General features: G+C 43.1%; 1 protein-coding gene across 2 annotated transcripts in view; it reads left to right on the top strand.

The window, feature by feature from the left end:
• Positions 1 to 20,545, top strand: part of ALPK3 (alpha kinase 3) — a 51,402-nt gene that overhangs the window by 20,306 nt on the left and 10,551 nt on the right. For both annotated transcript variants that reach the window (XM_084968460.1, XM_021098900.2), the window contains 2 exons: positions 1,752 to 1,869; positions 2,454 to 3,681. In XM_084968460.1, coding sequence (XP_084824586.1) covers positions 1,752 to 1,869; positions 2,454 to 3,681 — 1,346 coding nt within the window. The remainder of the gene's footprint in view (positions 1 to 1,751; positions 1,870 to 2,453; positions 3,682 to 20,545) is intronic.

Raw genomic sequence — 20,545 nt, 5'->3', positions numbered from 1 at the left:
ATGTGGGCAGTTTATCTGGAGACAGTAGTGAAGGCAATGCGTGTGTCACAAACGTAGGCGCATCCCTACCTTGTGAGGAGACCTGTCTTAAGTTTTTCGATTGTGCAGTAGGTACCCTGAGGGCAGACATTGTCTGTCAAGCTTCTGTATCTTATTTATAACCCTTGCTTGGCAGTCAGCACATACCTACAGGAATATATGTTAGGAGTCTTTGATTTCTATTAAACATTGCAAATTAATTGGAGTCAGCTTAAGAAATGAAGCAGAATTTATTGGTAAGGCTTAGAACTGACAAGTAGGAGTATAGCTGTGCCCAGCCAAGGAGTGGAGCCAGTACTTGGAAGGATGTTGAGACTCTCTGTCTCCCTTTTCTTTTCTTTTTCTTTTTCTTTTTTTTTTTCTTTCTTTCTTTCTTTTTTTTTTGTGGCTTTTTGCCTTTGCTAGGGCCGCTCTCGCAGCATATGGAGGTTCCCAGGTTAGGGGTCGAATCGGAGCTGTAGCCGCCGGCCTACATCAGAGCCACAGCAATGCCGGATCCAAGCTGCGTCTGCAACCTACACCACAGCTCACAGCAATGCCGGATCCTTAACCCACTGAGCAAGGCCAGGGATCAAACCCGCAACCTCATGGTTCCTAGTCGGATTTGTTAACCACTGAGCCACGACGGGAACTCCTCCCTTTTCTTATTCTATCTTTTTCTCCCCCCTTTTCTTTTTAGGGTCACACCTAAGGCATATGGAAGTTCCCAGGCTAGGGGTCGAATCAGAGCTGTAGCTGCCAGCCTACACCACAGCCACAGCCGCATCTGTGACAACCTACATCACAGCTCACAACAATGCCGGATTCTTAACCCACTGAGTGAGACTGGGGTGGAACCCACCTCCTTATGGATACTAGTCAGGTTTGTTAATGATGAGCCATGAAGGGAACTCCCCTCTTATTCTGTCTTGAACATCAACTTCATTTGCCATCTCACTGTAGATCAGCTTCATCTGCTTCTCAGTGCATGTGGCAAAACATGGTTGTACCCCTTCAAAGTTATTTCCAAACGTTAGAGTTAACTGTCACTAGGTTGTAATTCCCAAATACTAGGTCCAAGAATTGGGTTAGATTATCTGATTGTGTGTCCACTACTGGCCCAATCAACTGTGTGGCCAGGGAGGCAGGGACATGAGACTGTCACAGTGAAAGTCCAGAGAGGAGGGGCAGGGAAAACACCTCAGTCAGTTTCACAGCAGTGAATGGGTGGGAAGGTAGGTGTGGATGGGTGGACGGATGGATGGATGGATGTTTTAGCTGTGTCGTCAAATAATACTAACAGTTCAGGAACCTGGAATGGAAGAAGGAGGGCTCTTGGCAGTGGTATTGACACTTGGGGCTGGGAAGGGACCTCTGCGCATAGAGCTGTTACTGCAGTTGAGGATGTAGAACAGGCCACTGAAGAGAGGAAGCTTATTACTACCAGCCACACTTTCTGGAAGCTCCCTGCTTCCCTTCTTACCAGAGGCTAGGAAGTTTCTCCTTTATATTTGCCTTCCAGCTGCTGAAGAGGAACAGTTTTTAGCTTTGACCAGGCCTAGCTTCTAGAAATAGGCGGAGCCATGTGATAGTCCTCTTCTTCCTGCAAGCCTGGGGTGGGTGGGCCAGTCCAGTCCCTTCAGGTGGTCTGGGGCAGCCATGGCATCCTGTCCTCTCCTCCCATTATTTTGGAACCAGTCTTCCTGCAACCCAATCTCCTGTTTCCTTCGTAGGGTACCCGGAGCCAGAGGTGACCTGGTACAAGGATGACACAGAGCTGGACCGCTACTGTGGCTTGCCAAAATACCAGATCACCCATCAGGGCAACCGTCACACACTGCAGCTCTACAGGTGAGGGGCAGGGGCCTGTTCTGCTCTCTCTGTCCTCCTGAGGGTCCTATGGCCCAAGCCTGCCCTCGGAAATGCTGTCAGCTGGATGAGGATGCCCCGGCAGGACCTAGGGATGGAGGCGGGGTTCTGCTGCTGAGCTGAACCACCTGGTGGGCCATGTCTGCCTGCCAGGGCCCGGGATCTCCTAAGGCCAGGATGGGAGTATTTCTGACAGCCAGAGAGCCGAGTGCAACCAGAGGAGGTCCTGACCCATGGAAACATTTTCCATGAAGTCAGCTGCCAAAAAAAGCTTCTGTGTCATCCTTAACTTCCCAAGGGGCTGTGTGGGTCACCTGTTTCTGAAGGGAGCTCTCCTGGGCCCCAAGTCTAATCCCTCCTGGAACAGCATGACCTTGGGCAGCTCCCTCCCTCTCGTTAGCCTCAGTTTCCTCAGCCGTAACGGGGAGTGTTGCACGTGGTGATGTTGGAGGTAGGGTGTGGCACTCAGGGCAGGACTGGCACAGGTGGGGTAGATGCTCAGCTCAGCAAGGCCCCGGCTGCGGGGAGTGGGGCTGTCCCCTCCCATCTCATCCTCCTGCCTCCAGGTGTCGAGAAGAAGATGCTGCTATCTATCAGGCCTCTGCCCGGAATGCCAAGGGCATCGTATCCTGCTCGGGGGTCTTGGAGGTGGGCACCATGACCGAGTACAAGATCCACCAGCGCTGGTTTGCCAAGCTGAAGCGCAAGGCTGCCGCAAAGATGCGTGAGATTGAGCAGAGCTGGAAGCACGGGAAGGAGGCAGTGGAAGAGGCTGACACCCTGCGCAAGCTCAGCCCGGACCGCTTCCAGAGAAAGCGGCGGCTGAGCGGGGCTGAGGTGCCGACCCCACTGGCCCCTCCTCGGGAGGCCAAGGACGGGACCCCAGTGGCTTGGCAGGAGGGAGAGACTGAGCCTGGTCAGCACCCAGGGTTAGGTCTGATCAACAGTTTTGCTTCTGGAGAGGTGACCACCAACGGGGAGGCTGCCCCTGAGCACGGCGAGGATGGGGAGCACGGGCTGTTGACGTATATCTGTGAGGCCATGGAGCTGAGGCCTCAGAGAGCCCCCAAGAAAGAGTCTGGGGCCAAGAAGAAAAAGAAAGATGAGGAACCAAAGCAAGATCATCGGAAGCCAGAGGCAGAGAAGGCAGCTCGAAGCCACCGCTCCTCTGAAAACAAGGACAAGCCCGATTCCTGTGGTACACAGGGGGCCGTGGAGCAGGTTCAGCCCCGGCCCAGAGGCCGGGCTGCACGGGGCCCGGGGTCCTCTGGAGTAGATGGCACCAGGAAGCCAGCCTCCGCCGAGGGCACTCAAGATCAGGCCCAGAACCCCCCTGCGCCTGGCCCTTCCCCCCTCGCAGGCCCAGGCCAGGAAGTGTATTTCTCCCTGAGGGACATGTACTTGGAGAGCACCCGGGCAGTCAGGCCTCAAGGGGAGGAGGAGTCCCAGACCCCCAGTGGCAGGACACCTGGAGAGATGCCCTCAGGGAAGCAACCGGGGGAAGCGGCAGGTGAGAAGGGGCCCGCTGCCCCTGGCCAGCCCCCGACCTCGGCCCCCCAGCAGACTAGGCCCTTCAACAGGAAAAGATTTGCTCCTCCGAAGCCCAAAGGTGAGCTCGCCAGCAGCAGCAAGACTGATTCTTCCCTGAGTCAAGATCCGGATCCTGGGGCTCAGAGTCTAGGAAAGGCCCCACCTCAGGCCTCTGCGCAAGTGCCCACGCCCCCTGCCCGGCGGAGACCCAGCACCCGGGATAGCCCCCTGCAAGGGCGTGCCAGCCACCAGACTCCAGGAAGGGTGAGTGTGGGGGTTGGGTGCCTGAAGGCCTCTCGGAGAAGCTGACCTCATGGAAACTCTTGCTGCAACAGCCCGACCGCCAGTGAGCAGTGGGGTATTTATAGAAGGGGGTGGGGTGGGGTGGGGTGGGGTGCTAGCCAGGAGCAGGGGACCACAGGCTTGGCCCTCGCCCCAGGCAGTCCCCAGATGCCAGGCATATGGGCAGCACAACCTAACTGTGACCATCTCCTCTGACAGCATAGAAGTTCACTGCCAAGGGAACTGTGCCCCAGAGGGAGGTAGAGGAAGACGATGTTCTCTGGGGAGGAAGGAGGCAGGGGAGGCTAAGGAGCAGCCTAGTGTGCAGTGGGTCTTGCCCTGGATGCTTTTAGAAGGTTTTTAAAAGAGCCAGTGTCCAGGAACTTCTGGCTTAATCTAGGTTTTTATCTAAGATTTTGGAGTCGGGTATACCTATGTGCAAATCTGACTGTGAACATTGTATGATCCCGGGCAAGTTATAAAACCAAAATAATAATAATGCCTGCTTCATAGGGCTGTTGTGAGAATCCGAGTGCTTGGCACAGGGCCTGCTGTGTGTTAAAGAACGAAACAAAGGGTGAGAGGATCACGGTGTCGCTGTGGTGGGAGGCAGAGGCACATGGCTTTACCTGAGGACGGAGTGCTGTCTTTTTCTGGGGATGAGATAGCCCACTGGGGAGACAAGGGGAGGGGCGTTCACTCTTCAAAGGAAGAGGCAGATGGTGACAGCATCAGCACTTTGATGGTGGGGGAGTCGGGAAGGGGGGCAGGTGGAGAGGGGAGCGGGATCAAGAGGACTGACGGCAGGGAAATAGTTGGTCCTGTTCGGTCAGCGTTTCATATTTCAGGGGGCGGAGGACAGGCCCTGTTTCACAGAGTTTAGAGAGAAGGAATGCTTAGTGGTGGGGCAGAAAGAAGGCAGTGTTTCCTGTAAGGGGCAGAAAGAAAAGGTCTTTCAAGAGTAGGGGTGCATTGGATAAAATAGATGGGATATGCTATTCTAAGAAATTACTGATGGTCTGAAATTTAAATAGAACTGAGTATCGAGTCTTTCTCTTTGCTAAATCTAGCACATTGATTGGAGACAGCACTTGGGTGGGAACTAAGATGAAATTGTTTCTTGGGATGCGGGAAGCAGGAGCGTGGTTCCCAGGAAACAGGAGGAGCACTGCACAGCGGGGTCAAGGCAGAGAATGGAGGGCTTTGGGATGGTGGAGGGAGGCCTGTGAAGCCTGGACAGGCTGCTGTAGACCCTCCTGTGGGCAGCGGAGAAGGGATGCTTCCTGGAGTGCAGGGAGAACTTCCCTGAGGGCAGGAGGGAGAGGCCACTTTCAAGGATTATCAGGGGAAACAGTTTTGGTTCAGTGGATGCAGAGGTTTGTCTGTGGGGACTGTAGTTCAGAGGACTTTAGAGTGGGGCGAACCTCAAACCCAGCTCTCTAGACTCTGTTCCTGACCCTTTCCCCCTTCATGCCTGGTCTCAGGAGATTTCAGCAGATAGAGTGGTGAGTTCCTAGTGGCCCAGATGGGACTGCTCCTTGTACCAGACAGCCCACAGCAGGGCCTCCTGCAGAGATGGCCCTCATGGGCCCCTGGGGAGCAGATTTGGTAAGAGTCCAGGCAGGCAGCCAAGTCTGAGTGAATCTGGCTTCTCCGCCCACAAGGGTGGGGAATACCATGGCCAGAATAGCTGTATCCTTTCTAGCAAGGCCCTCCTTAGGGGAGAATGGGCTGGGGTGGTACAAGCTCAGGACGGGCTAACTGCAGAAGCCGTGCTATTCCTGCAAAGAGCTTGTATGGCTTTTCTTTTCTTTTTTTATACTCAAAAACATTGTGAAATGTATCATACATGTGAAAAATGCATTTAACATCAATGTGTATGTTGAAGCTGTTGCTTTTTAGTGGCCGAATTTGACTCATTTTTTATGTTCTTGTTCTATCAAATCTTTTTAAAAAATCTTAATCTCACTATGAAAGAAAAACATGGCCATGGTAAAAAAAAAAAGGGGTGGGGGTGGGGGTGGGGGAGAAAATTCTAAAAATTCAAAGGAAAAAGTAAAAATACACCTATAATTATACCATCCAGAGACATCTTCGTATATCTACCAGTCTTTCTGTATATGTATTTTATTATTTTTAAACTTAATTTACGTTGTTATTCTGATTCAGTTATATTCATTTTTTAAAAATGTCTTTTTTAATAGCCGCATCTGTGGCATATTGAAGTTCCTGGGCCAGGAGTTGAATCGGAGCTGCAGTTGTGGCCAGTGCCACAGCCACAGCAACACTGGATCCAAGCAGCGTCTATGGCCATGCCACAGTTTGTGGCAATGCTGGATCTTTAACCCACTGAGCAAGGCCAAGGATTGAACCCTAATCCTTATGGACACTATGTTGGGTTCTTAACCTGCTGAGTGACAACGGGAGCTCCCTGATTCAGTTTTATATCCTGCTTTCTTTACTTCTCATTATGTCATGAGCATCTTTTCATAGTTCCTAAAAATTATCTGAAAGACTTCATTTTTAGTGGTTATATAAGATGCCATAGTATGCATATTTTAGCCATTTCTTCCATTGTGTTTATGCTTTTCTTTATTCCAAGGTTAGTTAAATATAAATGTGTGTTTTTATAATCTTTGTGCTTGAATTCCTTCAACTTTTAAATTAATCTGTAGTTGATTTGGCTATATAGTATAGCATCAGTCTCTAGCTCAATTTCTGCTTAATGACTAGGTAATTTCCCCTAATCTCAACCTTTGTGGAATAGTCAAGCTTTTCCTATTAGTTTTTTTTTTTTTGTTTGTTTGTTTCTTTGTTTTCTTAGGGCCGCAGGTGCAGTTTATGGAAGTTCCCAGGCTAGGGGTCAAATCAGAGCTATAGCTGCCAGCCTACACCACAGCTGCAGCAACCCTCAGCAACACCAAATCTGACCTGCCTCTGCGACCTACACCACAGCTCCCGGCAAAATCAGATCCTTAACCCACTGAGTGAGGCCAGGGATCAAAAAACCTGCATCCTCATGGATACTAGTCGGGTTCGTTTCTGTTGAGCCACAACAGGAACTCCTCCTACTAGTTTGTGATTTATTCTTTATGTCCTTATTTTATACTCACTAAAGCCTATTTTAGTTCTCATATATACATCTATCATAATCCATTAATCTCTTCGCTGATTCTTACAACAGAATGATCTCATTTTGCTTATTGTAGCTTTAATTTCTGGCAGAGCAACTCTCTTATATTTCTTTGAAACATTTTTAAAGCTATTCTCTCTGTTTATTCCTCTAAGAAAACTTACATTTTGTAAGTCCTGAGGATGATCATCTCAATATGTGGAAACTCCCTTCCCATAATCAGGGCTGTTTGGTTTTCAGAGAATACATGAATATGAGTATTTTCTGAGAGCTGATGAAAGGAGGGGAACTTAGGGAGATACATGATCCTTGCCTTAAGGAATTATCTAATGAATCCAGGGGATTAGACTTAAACCATAAGTGCAAAGAGGCGGTGGTGAATGTTTCTGCAGTGGGTTTCTAGGGAGGGAGAGGTTTGTGGTCATGAGGGAAATCATTTGGGAAGAGGCCAGACTAGTTGGCAGCATGTACATGATTTATTACTGGAAATGCCATAGTAGAAAAACATTGAAGACAACTTTTTAATATAAAAGAATGCTCATAATATTCCCAGATAGAAATACAGTAGGTGAAAGTGAGGCAGGAAGGACAAGTAGCGTGAAGCTAGGGTAAGGCGGTAGTCTAGATAAGAGTGCAAACCTGCCCGACCTAATCTCCATGCCTAGATGCAGTTAAAGCCTCTGAATGCTTTTTCTTCTCTTCTATGTTCTGTTTTTGTTTTTTTGTTTTTGTTTTTTTTAGCTTTAACTGTAACATCATTCAGGCTTGGGGGTGAGACAGAAAGGGGAGAGAACTAACATTTAGTGAACATCAGCTTCCAGTAATGGTGAGTTAGATACTTTCCTACTGAAAGCAACTAATAGAGCTGAGGAAAATGTAAAAAGCTCTGCTTGAAAATGCTGGAGAGCTAACAAAGTGAAGAATCACTTGCCCAGGGCCTGGTAGGAGATGGAAACCCAGAACAGTGAGCCCAGTATTTGGCATAACTTTTGTCCTGGGGTTGTCTGCTACTCCAAAAGAGGATGAGACTCAGTAGTATTTCAGACAGCTTCAAAGGACTTGGGAGGCCAAAATTGGAGCCCATGGTCTCAAGAGTGGTAGCCCTGGTAAACCTCCTGGTCTTTGGGTTGGGACCCTGAAGGTTTGTGTCATAGGATGAAGGGAACCAGAAGCAAATTACCCTCACAGAATTGAGGCTTAACTCTGAGTTATTTGGGTGAAATATCTCAATCCCTGAAGTTAGATTAAGGTGATTCAAGATACCTTGTAGAGTTCCCTGGTGGCCCAAAACTAAAGGATCTAGCATTGTCACTGCTATGGCATGGGTTTGATTCCTGGCCTGGGAATTTCCACATACCATGGATGTGGCCCAAAAAACAACAAAAAAACAAAACAAAACAAAAAAGATACTGTACCCCTAGGTGCCTGGAAAAAGCAAGCAAAAATCAGCTGGAGTATGATAGCATCATCTTAAGCCTCAAACTATGTTTTAAAAATGTTTCAGATATAATATTCAGCACCCAAATGAAGATAATCAGGCACATAGAGAGAAGAAAACATGAGAAAGGACTAGCAAAAACAGCATACAATATATTACAACTTTTGGAATTATCAGACATAACTATAAAACTAAACTGTAATCCTATATTCAAGAAAATAAAAAGACAAGATTAAAAATTTCAGAAGAGAACTGGAAGCTATAAAAAGTGACAAAGGCTTAAAATTTAGCCAACTAGAAATCTAGAACTAGAAGGTAAAATAACTAGTATTAAGTTAGTTGTTATGGTTTTGGTAGTTCCATTTCTGGATGAGATGGAGTAAACACTCCACCCTGTTTACTCCATCTGTTTCCCGTTGAATGCAGGGAACACTTGTGCAAAAGGCATGGTGCAGCTACCTGGTGACTTTGGTAAGCAAATAGTAGCTGACAGATTGAAGAAGTCTAGAATGCAAAGTACCACTGATATGGCAGTGTTTACTCCTCCGCTCCCACTTTTAAAAAAAACCTTCTAGTATTTCCTGGCCTGGTCTTAATGCAGTCTGAAACTCAGAGGTTATCATCAATAGGAACAGAGAGCTCCAGGAGGAGCCCTTTATTTTTATATTTTTTAAATAGCTATACCCATGGCATATGGAAGTTCCTGGGCCTGGGATTGAATCCAAGCCACAGCTGCGACCTACACTGCAGCTATGGCAACACCAGATCCTTTAACCCACTGTACTGGGCCAAGGAACTCCCAGGAGAAGCCCTTTAGATTAGACTTGAAGAATAGGAAAAGGATCTCCTGGTAGTAACAGTAGCAGAGGTGACAGCAGTCTAAAATTTTGAGGGAGGAGAATGTAGAAGAATCTTCCCCTCCATTCAGAGAAGCTGTGAGGGGTGAGATCAATCTCTAGGTTGATTTTTTTCTCTCCTGAGTTTCTTCCTTGGCATAGGACACAGGTATGTGAGGGTATGTGATAGAGAGGGGTAAGTGAAGCTCCAGCTCTCTGGACAGAGGGCTGGAAAAGGGAACTCTAGGTACCCAGAAAGTAAAGGGTAGATCATGGAAAGAAAGAAGTTTGGGAAAGCGACTTCATAAGCTTGTTTTGTTTTGTTTTTCTTTTTAGGGCCACACCCATGGCATAGGGAAGTTCCCAGACTAGGGGTCAAATTGGAGCTACAGCTGCCAGCCTACACCACAGCCACAGCAACTTGGGATCCGAGCCATGTCTGCAAACTACACCACAGCACGTGGCAACACAGGATCCTTAACCCACTGAGCAAGGCCAGGGATTGAACCTGTAGCCTCATGGATACTAGTCAGGTTCATAACCCACTGAGCCACAAAGGAACTCCCTTTATAAATCTTTTATAAATTCTTAGGCTTATTCCCAAACTGTTCATGCATGGTTCTGGTTCTGAACCTTGTATCAAAACTTTGAGAAAAGAACTAAGAGACCATCATCCATGTCCCAGACTGGCCACTGGGTGGCACACATACAGGACATAGCTGAACAGCACTGCAAAGACTGAAAATCTGTCTAACATTGCAACTACAACCTTAGAAGGGTGAATGGAACTTGCAGCCTGAACACAACCAAGTAGATTGTCTACTAAGATAAAAGTATTAACGTTCTCTATAGGATTTATACAAGAAACTCATCATATTCAAAATATCCAGGATATAGTAAACATTACTTGGCATATGAGAAAATCAGGAAAAGCTCAGCTTGTCTGGGAAAAGGCAGTTAAAGAATACCAATATCAAGATGGCAGAGATGGTGGAAATATCTGGCTTTAAAGCAGTGACCAAAAGTAAGGTGAACACTCTGGAGATAAATGGAAAGATAGAAATCTTGGCAAAGAAATACAAGACATAAAGAATCAAATGTTAATTTTAGAACTGAAAAATACAATAATTAAAATAAAAAGACTTCCTAGGTGGGCACAACGGCAGAATGAGGATGATAGGAAAAATTAGTGCACTTGAAGATTGATGAATCAAAATTATTCAATTTGAGTAACAAAGAGAAGACGTGAACAGAGCCTGAGGGATGCGGTGCAATATCAGAATGTCTAATACCATCATGTCATTGGATACCCAGAAGGAGAAGAGAAATTATGGTGCAGAAAAAATATATAAAGAAATAATGACTGAAAACTCCCCAAATTTGGCATAAAACACAAAACTTACAGAATAGGAAGTTCAGCAAACCCCAAATAAACACTCACAGAAGAATTCCATGCCAAAAAACAGCAAAGTCAAATTGCTGAGAACTAAAGACAGCAACAATAAAATCTTGAAAATAGTCAGGGAAAAAGCAGTTCACTATAGGGGAGCAGCAACTCAAATGACTATAGATTTCTCATCAGAAACTATGGAGGTAAAAAGGAAGTGAAATAATATTTTTTAACTGCTGAAAGAAAAGATTTTTCAATTTATAATTCTACATTCAGCCCACATATTTTTTAGTATTGAAGGTAATATAAGGACATTCCAAGATACAGGGAAACTAAGAGAATACATTGCTGTCAATCCTGTTCTAAAAGAATTGCTAAAGTAGATTTTTTCACACAAAAGGGAAATGATAACCAGAAAAAAACTTGTAAATATCTGGGTAAATGTAATAGATTATTCTTTTCCTCTTGAGTTCTTTAAAGTATGTTTGAATGTTAAAAAATACAGATTGGAGTTCCTGTTGTGGCGCAGTGAAAACGAATTCCACTAGTATCTGTGAGGATGCGGGTTTGATCCCTGGCGTTGCTCAGTGGGTCATGGATCTGGCATTTCCATGAGCTGTGGTGTAGGTCTCAGATGCAGCTTGGATCTGGCATTGCTGTGGCTGTGACATAGGCTGGTAGCTGTAGCTCCAATTCAACCTCTAGCCTGGAAATGTCCATATACCTTGGGTGTGGCCCTAAAAAAAAAAAAAAAAGAACAGATTATAACATTGTCTGCTAAAGTTGTTAATTTATGTAAATGTAATGTGTAAGAAAACTACAACACAAAGGGGAAGAGGTTACAGGGACCTATGTGGTGGTTAGCTTATTACATTTCACTTAAAGTGGTAAAATATTGACTCTAAGTAGACTGTGAAAAGTTAAGTGTAGGTATTATAAACCCTAGAGCAATAATTAAAATACTATACAAATATAGTAAACATCACAATATGTAAGTGAAAATAGAATACTAAAAATTTTCAAATAATCTACAAGAAAACTGAGAAGAGGAAAGAGGAAGAAATGACAGAGGGAAAAAATAGAAAACAATAAAATAATTGATGTAAGTCCAAATATACAGATGTATTAAATATATTTATATTAAATATATATGTATATATACAAATATATTAAATATAAATGGTCTAAACAAAGTTAAAGACAGAGATTGTGAGAATGGATAAAAAAAATCCCAACTCTATACTTTTTATAAGAAATTAACTTCAATTCTAATGATATAGGTAGATTAAGAATAAAATAATAGAAAATATGTACATTGCAAACACTAATCAATCAAAAACTGGACTAGTCATATTAATATCAGAAAAGCAAAATTCAAAGCAAAGAAAATTATCAGGGAAAAGTAGTGAATTACATGATAAAAGATTCAGTTCAAGAAAACAAAAATGAATTTTCCCCTAACAGTAGAGTTTCAAAATGTATAAAGCAAAACTGGCAGAACTGAAGGGAGAAATACACAAATCAACAATTATAGTTGGAGTTTCAGTGATTCTCTCAGTAATCAGTTGAACTAGTAGATAGAAAATCAGTAAGAATATAAAAGAACTGAATGGCATTATCACTAACTGGATCTAACAAACATATAGAATACTTAGTGTAACAAGAACGGAATACTCACTTGTTTCCAATGCCTAGAGAACATTCACCAGTATTCTATTGATCATATCCTGGGTCATAAACAAACCTTAACAAATATAAAATCATTGAAATATACAAAGTATGTTCTCCTGACAAAAATGGAATTAAACTAGAAATCATTGACAGAGGATAATAGAGAAAGTCTCCAAACACTTTTAAATTAAATGACACACTTTTATGGGTCAAAGAGGAAGATCTTACAGGCAATAGGGAAATATTTTTTTTTTTAATTTTATTTTCCCACTGTACAGCAAGGGGGTCAGGTTATCCTTACATGTATACATTACAATTACAGTTTTTCCCCCACCATTTCTTCTGTTGCAACATGAGTATCTAGACATAGTTCTCAATGCTATTCAGCGGGATCTCCTTGTAAATCTATTCTAGGTTGTGTCTGATAAGCCCAAGCTCCCGATCCCTCCCACTCCCTCCCCCTCCCATCAGGCAACCACAAGTCTCTTCTCCAAGTCCATGATTTTCTCTTCTGAGGAGATGTTCATTTGTGCTGGATATTAGATTCCAGTTATAAGTGATATCATATGGTATTTGTCTTTGTCTTTCTGACTCATTTCACTCAGTATGAGATTCTCTAGTTCCATCCATGTTGCTGCAAATGGCATGATGTCATCCTTTTTTATGGCTGAGTAGTATTCCATTGTGTATATATACCACATCTTCCGAATCCAATCATCTGTCGATGGACATTTGGATTGTTTCCATGTCCTGGCTATTGTGAATAGTGCTGCAATGAACATGCGGGTGCATGTGTCTCTTTTAAGTAGAGCTTTGTCCGGATAGATGCCCAAGAATGGGATTGCAGGGTCATATGGAAGTTCTATGTATAGATTTCTAAGGTATCTCCAGACTGTTCTCCATAGTGGCTGTACCAGTTTACATTCCCACCAGCAGTGCAGGAGGGTTCCCTTTTCTCCACAGCCCCTCCAGCACTTGTTATTTGTGGATTTATTAATGATGGCCATTCTGACTGGTGTGAGGTGGTATCTCATGGTAGTTTTGATTTGCATTTCTCTTATAATCAGCGATGTTGAGCATTTTTTCATGTGTTTGATGGCCATCTGTGTATCTTCTTTGGAGAAATGTCTATTCAGGTCTTTTGCCCATTTTTCCATTGATTGATTGGTTTTTTTGCTCTTGGGTTGTATAAGTTGCTTATATATTCTAGAGATTAAGCCCTTGTCAGTTGCATCATTTGAAACTATTTTCTCCCATTCTGTAAGTTGTCTTTTTGTTTTCTTTTGGGTTTCCTTTGCTGTGCAAAAGCTTTTCAGTTTGATGAGGTCCCATGGGTTTATTTTTGCTCTAATTTCTATTGCTTTGGGAGACTGACCTGAGAAAATATTCATGATGTTGATGTCAGAGAGTGTTTTGCCTATGTTTTCTTCTAGGAGTTTGATGGTGTCCTGTCGTATATTTAAGTCTTTCAGCCATTTGGAGTTTATTTTTGTGCATGGTGTGAGGGTGTGTTCTAGTTTCATTGCTTTGCATGCAGCTGTCCAGGTTTCCCAGCAATGCTTGCTGAATAGACTTTCCTTTTCCCATTTTATGTTCTTGCCTCCCTTGTCAAAGATTAATTGACCATAGGTGTCAGGGTTTATTTCCGGATTCTCTGTTCTGTTCCATTGGTCTGTCTGTCTGTTTTGATACCAGTACCACACTGTTTTGATGACTGTGGCTTTGTAGTATTTCTTCAAGTCTGGGAGAGTTATGCCTCCTGCTTGGTTTTTGTTTCTCAGGATTGCTTTGGTGATTCTGGGTCTTTTGTGGTTCCATATAAATGTTTGGATTGTTTGTTCTAGTTCTGTGAATAATGTCATGGGTAATTTGATAGGGATTGCATTGAATCTGTAGATTGCTTTGGGTAGGATGGCCATTTTCACAATATTGATTTTTCCAATCCAGGAACATGGAATATCTTTCCATTTCTTTACATCTTCTTTGATTTCTTTGATTAAGGTTTTATAGTTCTCGGCATATAGGTCCTTTACCTCTTTGGTCAGGTGTATTCCGAGGTATTTGATTTTGTGAGGTGCAATTTTAAAAGGTATCGTATTTTTGTATTCCTTTTCTAATGTTTCATTGCTGGTGTACAGAAATGCAACTGACTTCTGAATGTTAATCTTATATCCTGCCACTTTGCTGAATTTATTAATCAGTTCAAGGAGTTTTGGGGTTGAGTCCTTAGGGTTTTCTAGGTATAGAATCATGTCATCTGCATACAGTGACAGTTTGATCTCTTCTCTTCCTATATGGATGCCTTTTATTTCTTTTGTTTGTCTAATTGCTGTGGCTAAGACTTCCAAAACGATGTTGAAGAGCAGTGGTGAGAGTGGGCATCCCTGTCTTGTTCCAGATTTGAGTGAGAAGGCTTTCAGTTTTTCCCCATTGAGTATTATATTTGCTGTGGGTTTATCATAAATGGCTTTGATTATATTCAGGAATGTTAAATATTTTGAACTGAATGCAAGTGAAAATACAACATATCAAAATTTTGGATGCTGCCAAATCAGTGTCTTGAGGAAAATTTATAGCATGAAATATTTATATTAGAAAATAAGGAGTTCCCATCAGGGCGCAGTGGTTAATGAATCCAACTAGGAACCATGAAGTTGCGGGTTCGGTCCCTGCCCTTGCTCAGTGGGTTAACGATCCGGCGTTGCTGTGAGCTGTGGTGTAGGTCTCAGACGCAGCTCGGATCTTGAGTTGCTGTGGCTCTGGCATAGGCCAGTGGCTACAGCTCCGATTCGACCCCTAGCCTGGGAACCTCCATATGCCGAGGGAGTGGCCCAAAGAAATAGCAAAAAAGACCAAAAAAAAAAAAAAAAAAAGAAAATAAGAAAGGGGATTTCCCATTGTGGCTCAAGGGTAGTGAACTCAACTAGTATCCGTGAGGATGCAGTTTCAATCCCTGGCCTCGTTCAGTGGGTTAAGGATCTGGTGTTGCTGTGCGCTGTGGTTTAGGTTGTAAATGTGGCTTGGATCCCACATTGCTGTGGCTGTGCTGTGGGCTGGTGGCTACAGCTTTGATTTGACCCCTAACCTGGGAAATTCCATAGGCTGTGGGTGTGGCCCTTAAAAAAAAGGGGGGGGGAGTAAATTAAGAAAGATCTGAAATCAATACTCTAAACTCCCATATTGAAAAATTAGAAGTGGAAGTAGAAATGGAATGGAAGAACAAAATTATCCCAAGGCAAGCAGAAGGAAATAATAAAAAGAGCAGAAAACAATGAAACTGAGAGAAGAAACATTTGGAAAAATAAATTAAATCAAAATTTTGTTGTTTGAAAATGTCAGTAATATAGATAAACGTCTAGCAAGACTCACAAAGAAAAAAAAAATGAGAGAACATACATGTTACCTGTATTCAGAATGAAAGAGGAGTTTGATTGTGGAGATCATTTCACAGTATATAGCTATATCAAAACATCAAGTTGTACACTTTATTTTTTAAATTTTTGTCTTTTTAGGGCCACACCCGCAGCATATGGAGGTTCCCAGGCTAGGGGTCCAATCAGAGCTGTAGCTGCCGGCCTACACCACAGCCACGGCAATGCCAGATCTGAGCCATGTCTGCGACCTACACCACAGCTCATGGCAATGCCAGATCCTTAACCCACTGAGCGAGGCCAGGGATCAAACCTGCGTCCTCATGAATACTAATCGGGTTTGTTAATCACTGAGCCATGACGGGAACTCCAAGTTGTACACTTTAAATGTATACTTTTTTATTTGTCAATTATACCTCAATAAAGCTTTTAAAAAATGAATGAAAGGGGATGTCACTAGAGACCTTGAAAGCATTAAAAGGATAATAAAGGACTACTATGAAAACATATACACACAAGTTCAACCAGTAACTTAGATGAAATAGAATAACTCTTAAAAACACAAACTACTAAAACTCATGCAGAAATGAAATAAGATATGACTGTTAAAGAAATTAAATTTGTAATTTAAAATCCCCCCCCCAAAAATTTTTTTAGGGCCATAATATTTCACTGGGAAATTATAACAAATATTTAAAGATAATTAAGCCCCACTATGAGCTCTGGATCTGGGTTTCAAGGAAGTTGATTCCAGGTCCTTGACACCGTTGTGCTCCATCCCTTGTTAAGCCCCCGGTTTTGTGTCCACCTCCCCAAACCAGTGTTCCAGGGCCATGACATTTTAGAGAGTTGCAGGCATAGTACTTTTCACTTCAGTGGTTCATTCCTGCGAACCTCCTATGTGCCTCTGCCTGAGCCTATGAAGGATGCAAAGGTGAATCAGACTGGGTCCTTAATCTCTGAGCATTTACAGTGAAGATAGAAAGACAGGATGACAAATTAAATCTATCAATGTTCTTTGGAATGAAAAAGTCCACAGAGAACCAGCTAGGTTCATCCCAGCTCACATGATTTTTATTTTTAAGAAATACATGACATTCCTGTCATACCTCCATGCAGTTCTAGATGCAGGCACTCACCTGTGGACACACGCATAACATCATAGTGTTTAATGAGGTCAGCCTTTGTAGAAATATACAGAAATTACTCAACCAATATATAGTTATCACAGACCAAGTCTAACCCTGGGCCTGTGCTGGACCGTCTTTGGAGGGGAAGAGTTCACAGATTAGCAGGTGACATATGAAACAAATAACTGCCACATAGGATGAGTGTATAATGATAGAATTAGGTGCACTTGCCGTGGGTGTATAGGATAGGAAGCCACTTATGTTTTTGCAGGGTGGAGGAGGGAACTCAGAGGTCTTCAAAGAAGAGAAGAAACTTGTGTGGACCCTTCAGGGAGGAGAAAGAGCCCTCCAAGTGAGCAATGAGAAGGCTGAGAATGTCCAGCAGAGAAAAAACAAAATGGTTATAAAATAGCACAGTTGGGAGTTCCCATCATGGCTTAGCGGAAATGAATGACTAGCATCCATGAGGACGCAGGTTCGATCCTTGGCCTCGCTCAGTGGCGTTGCCATGAGCTGTGGTGTAGGTCACAGACTTGGCTCAGATCTGGTGTCGCTGTGGCTGTGGTGTAGGCCAGCAGCTATCGCTCCAATTCGACCCCTAGCCTGGGAACCTCCATATGCCGCAGGTACAGCCCTTAAAAAAAAAAAGACCAAAAAAAAAAAAAATAGCACAGTAGTCAGTATGGGTAAGTTAGTGTCATTGGATGGAGGGATCCAAGAGATGAACCTGGAGAAGCAGTCCTGGGACCCTTGCTGAAGAACAGGTCTCAGTGACCTTGCAATGCTCTGCTTACTTACTCATTTTCATTCTTATCTGAATTTTGTTGAATGTGAGTCATAGGCACATGGTATAAAATTTGAAAAGTAAAAAAGGTATTTAGAGAATATTAAATCGTTCTTCTTTTCTTCCCTCTACCACCCCATTCCTCTTCCTGAAGTCATTTGCTATACTGGTATCTTGGGTATCCATCCAGACCTATTTTCTGTGCATTTACAAATAGCACATCTCTGTATTTTCCATACAAAGTCGACATATGATACTTTCTATGCCATACCCTGCTTTTTCATTTGGATATATTTTTTACTTGGGATGTGAATGTACTGTAATTCATTGGATCAGTCCTGTATTAATGTAACTTAGATAATTTCTAGTCTTGCTATTATAAACTATGTACCAGTGAATATCCTTGCATGTAAGTCCATTCGTATGTGAAGGTATATCTATAGGTAGATTCCTAGGAATGGAACTGTGGGTCAAAGAGTGTATAAGTATTTTTAGCTGGATTAGATAATGCCAAATTGCTATCCATAGAGGCTGTGCTGATGATTCCTGTTTCCTCATACACTGGCGGGCAGAGAGTTTCGTTACACTTTTTGCTCTTTTAAGCGAGGGCTTTTAGGCTTTATCCTGTAAGCGATGATAAGCCACTGAGAGGCTTTTAAGTAGGGGAGTGTCACAATCAGATTTATATTTTGGAATGATCACTTGGGCTGCAAGTTTAGCAAGGACCAGAGTCATGGATACCAATTAGGAGGCTTTGCTGTAGTCCAGGCAAGACAGAATTGTTGGCAGCTTAGATTCAGTTGTTGGCAGCGGAGGCAGAAAGAAGGAAATGGATATTGAGATACTGAAGAAGTAATTTCCATAGGACTCAGAAACTTATCAATCTGGGGGAGAGAATAGCTTTATTTTTTATTTTTTTAGGGCCACACCGGAGGCATATGGAAATTCCCAAAGCTAAGGGTAGAATCGGAGCTATAGCTGCTACAGTCACAGCAACACGGGATCCGAGCTGCATCTGCAACCTACATCACAGCTCACAGCAATGCTGGATCAACCCACTGAGCAAGGCCAGGGATTGAACCCGCATCCTCATGGATACTAGTCGGATTTGTTACTGTTGAACCACAACAGGAACTCCGAGGATAGCTTTAATCAAATGTTCTGTTCCCATGAGTCTTGTGTGCAAAGTCAGCATTTTGTTTATAAATTTATAGATCTCATGTCCATATTAATATTTCCTAATCATAGAATATCAGAAGTTAAAAGAAGCTTCTAATATATTGCTCAGCACTGTTTGTTGGCTCCAAGGCATTTTTGTCTGTTCATTTCTTACTGTTTGTCGAGAAGTTGGAGGAGCATATTTATTAACATTCTCAGTCAGTTGGATTCATACCTGATGGCTCCTGATAGTCACCACACTTTTCTGTTTTTCTTGTATTCATGTCATTCATTCAAAATTCCATGGGCAGTAAAGGAACTTTAAATTCTGTACTTAAATTAAATGTAGCTTAATTATATATATATATATTAAAATCTTTCATATATATGGCCTATTCGCTTTGGCTTTGTATGTGTTCTAATTCTTAGAAACATTTGTGTGTAATAATGTATGATTTAAATTTCATGTATCATCAGTTATTGCATCTGTTAGTGTTTTTTAATTTTTTTCTGACAAGCAATGATAGTATTTCCACTTCCTCCCCACCTTTTTTCTCTTTCATGTTCTACCTTCTATTAGCTCACAGTTTTATTTCTAAGTGACTATCTTTGCATAATTAAGATATCCTATGTTTCTGTTACCTGGGTTTTCAGCTTTGAGTCATGCCTTTGATTCCTGGCTCATATAATGAGAACAATCAAGGTACTTACTCCGCTTGCTACCTTCTTCCCCCTTCCCTTCCTGTGCTAGTTGTGTCATTTCTGCATTATCAGGGCACAGACATTGACATTCTGATCTGCCACTCTAAACTTTTTGGGTTTTAGTGTTGGTTCTACGGTTAAATATATATTGAATGCTCACCATCAGTTCTTTCACTGTGGTTTCCTCAATTATCTGTTGGTTGACCAAAGTTTGTTCTCCAGTAGTTTCCTCCAGGGCCATGTGAACAATATTCCTCGAGTCCTTGTATGTTCAAAAACAATTTTCTTAGCTTCACAACTTCCAGAAGGTTTTTTTAGGAGTACACTTTTGCTGGTGCTTTTTGAGATCTGCCTCTAGTAGGCTGTTTCACTTTTCTTTTTCTTGTTTTCTTTGTTGGTTTTGAGTATAGCCAAGAGGAGAAGAGGCAAATTACTATTTTATGACACTATCTTTAGACAGGAAGTCCTTGAATTATATTTAAATGTGTGACATTATAGTATAACAGCAAAGAACATGGGATTTGAAGCTAGATGCACCTGGCTTCTAAACTGAACTCTACTGCTTGCTACCTGATAATGGACAAACAGCATCCCTTCTTTGACCATCATTGTTCTCATCTCTAAAATGGAGACACTTTTCCTATTTCATGTTGTTGTGAGGAATAAATGAGGAGCTATAGTTGAAAAATAAACAAGGACCTTGTATAGCATTTTGCCAATAGCAGATGTTCAGAAGGGTAACATTATAATGTTTCGTGGATCTCCTGGCATGGGTGTCATTCATAATGGCTTTAACCCTCTCTGGATGGCATCATGTAGTTACCCCTCACTCAACATTGATGGTGATGCTGTTCTCTGATGCTGTCCGAGAGACTTCTCCTATTTCACCCACAATTCTGTCTAGGGCCGTCAGTGCCACAAGAGAGGGACATATTCATTGCTCGGAAGCCCTGGGGAGAAGATAGTCTCCTCCAAATGGCAGGGGTGAGGGGTGGGGTAGTACCTGAGCAGGATCTGTCAGGAAAGGCGGGACTTCTTCAGGGAGAGGTGGGAAGGGCCAGAACGAGCCCTGGATTCTGGATATTCCCTGGCCTAGATCCTGGAATTAGAGACTCAGGTGGGTGGGCTCGAGACTTTGTCACCCCTAGCAGGCCTGAGAAACCAGGAGGCAGGATTCTCGTCGTGGCAGTTCTGGATGAGGTCAGAGGAGGCTGGGTGTCGGATTGGAAAGAG

The sequence above is a fragment of the Sus scrofa genome, chromosome 7, assembly GCF_054392235.1.
Source record: "Sus scrofa isolate SSC_HxYL_T2T_F1_AM1 chromosome 7, Sscrofa_HxYL_maternal_Yorkshire_Landrace_v2.0, whole genome shotgun sequence".
Lineage (NCBI taxonomy): Eukaryota > Metazoa > Chordata > Mammalia > Artiodactyla > Suidae > Sus > Sus scrofa.
The sequence above is the reverse complement of the archived record's forward strand: the minus strand, read 5'-3'. Positions and strand labels throughout refer to the sequence as shown.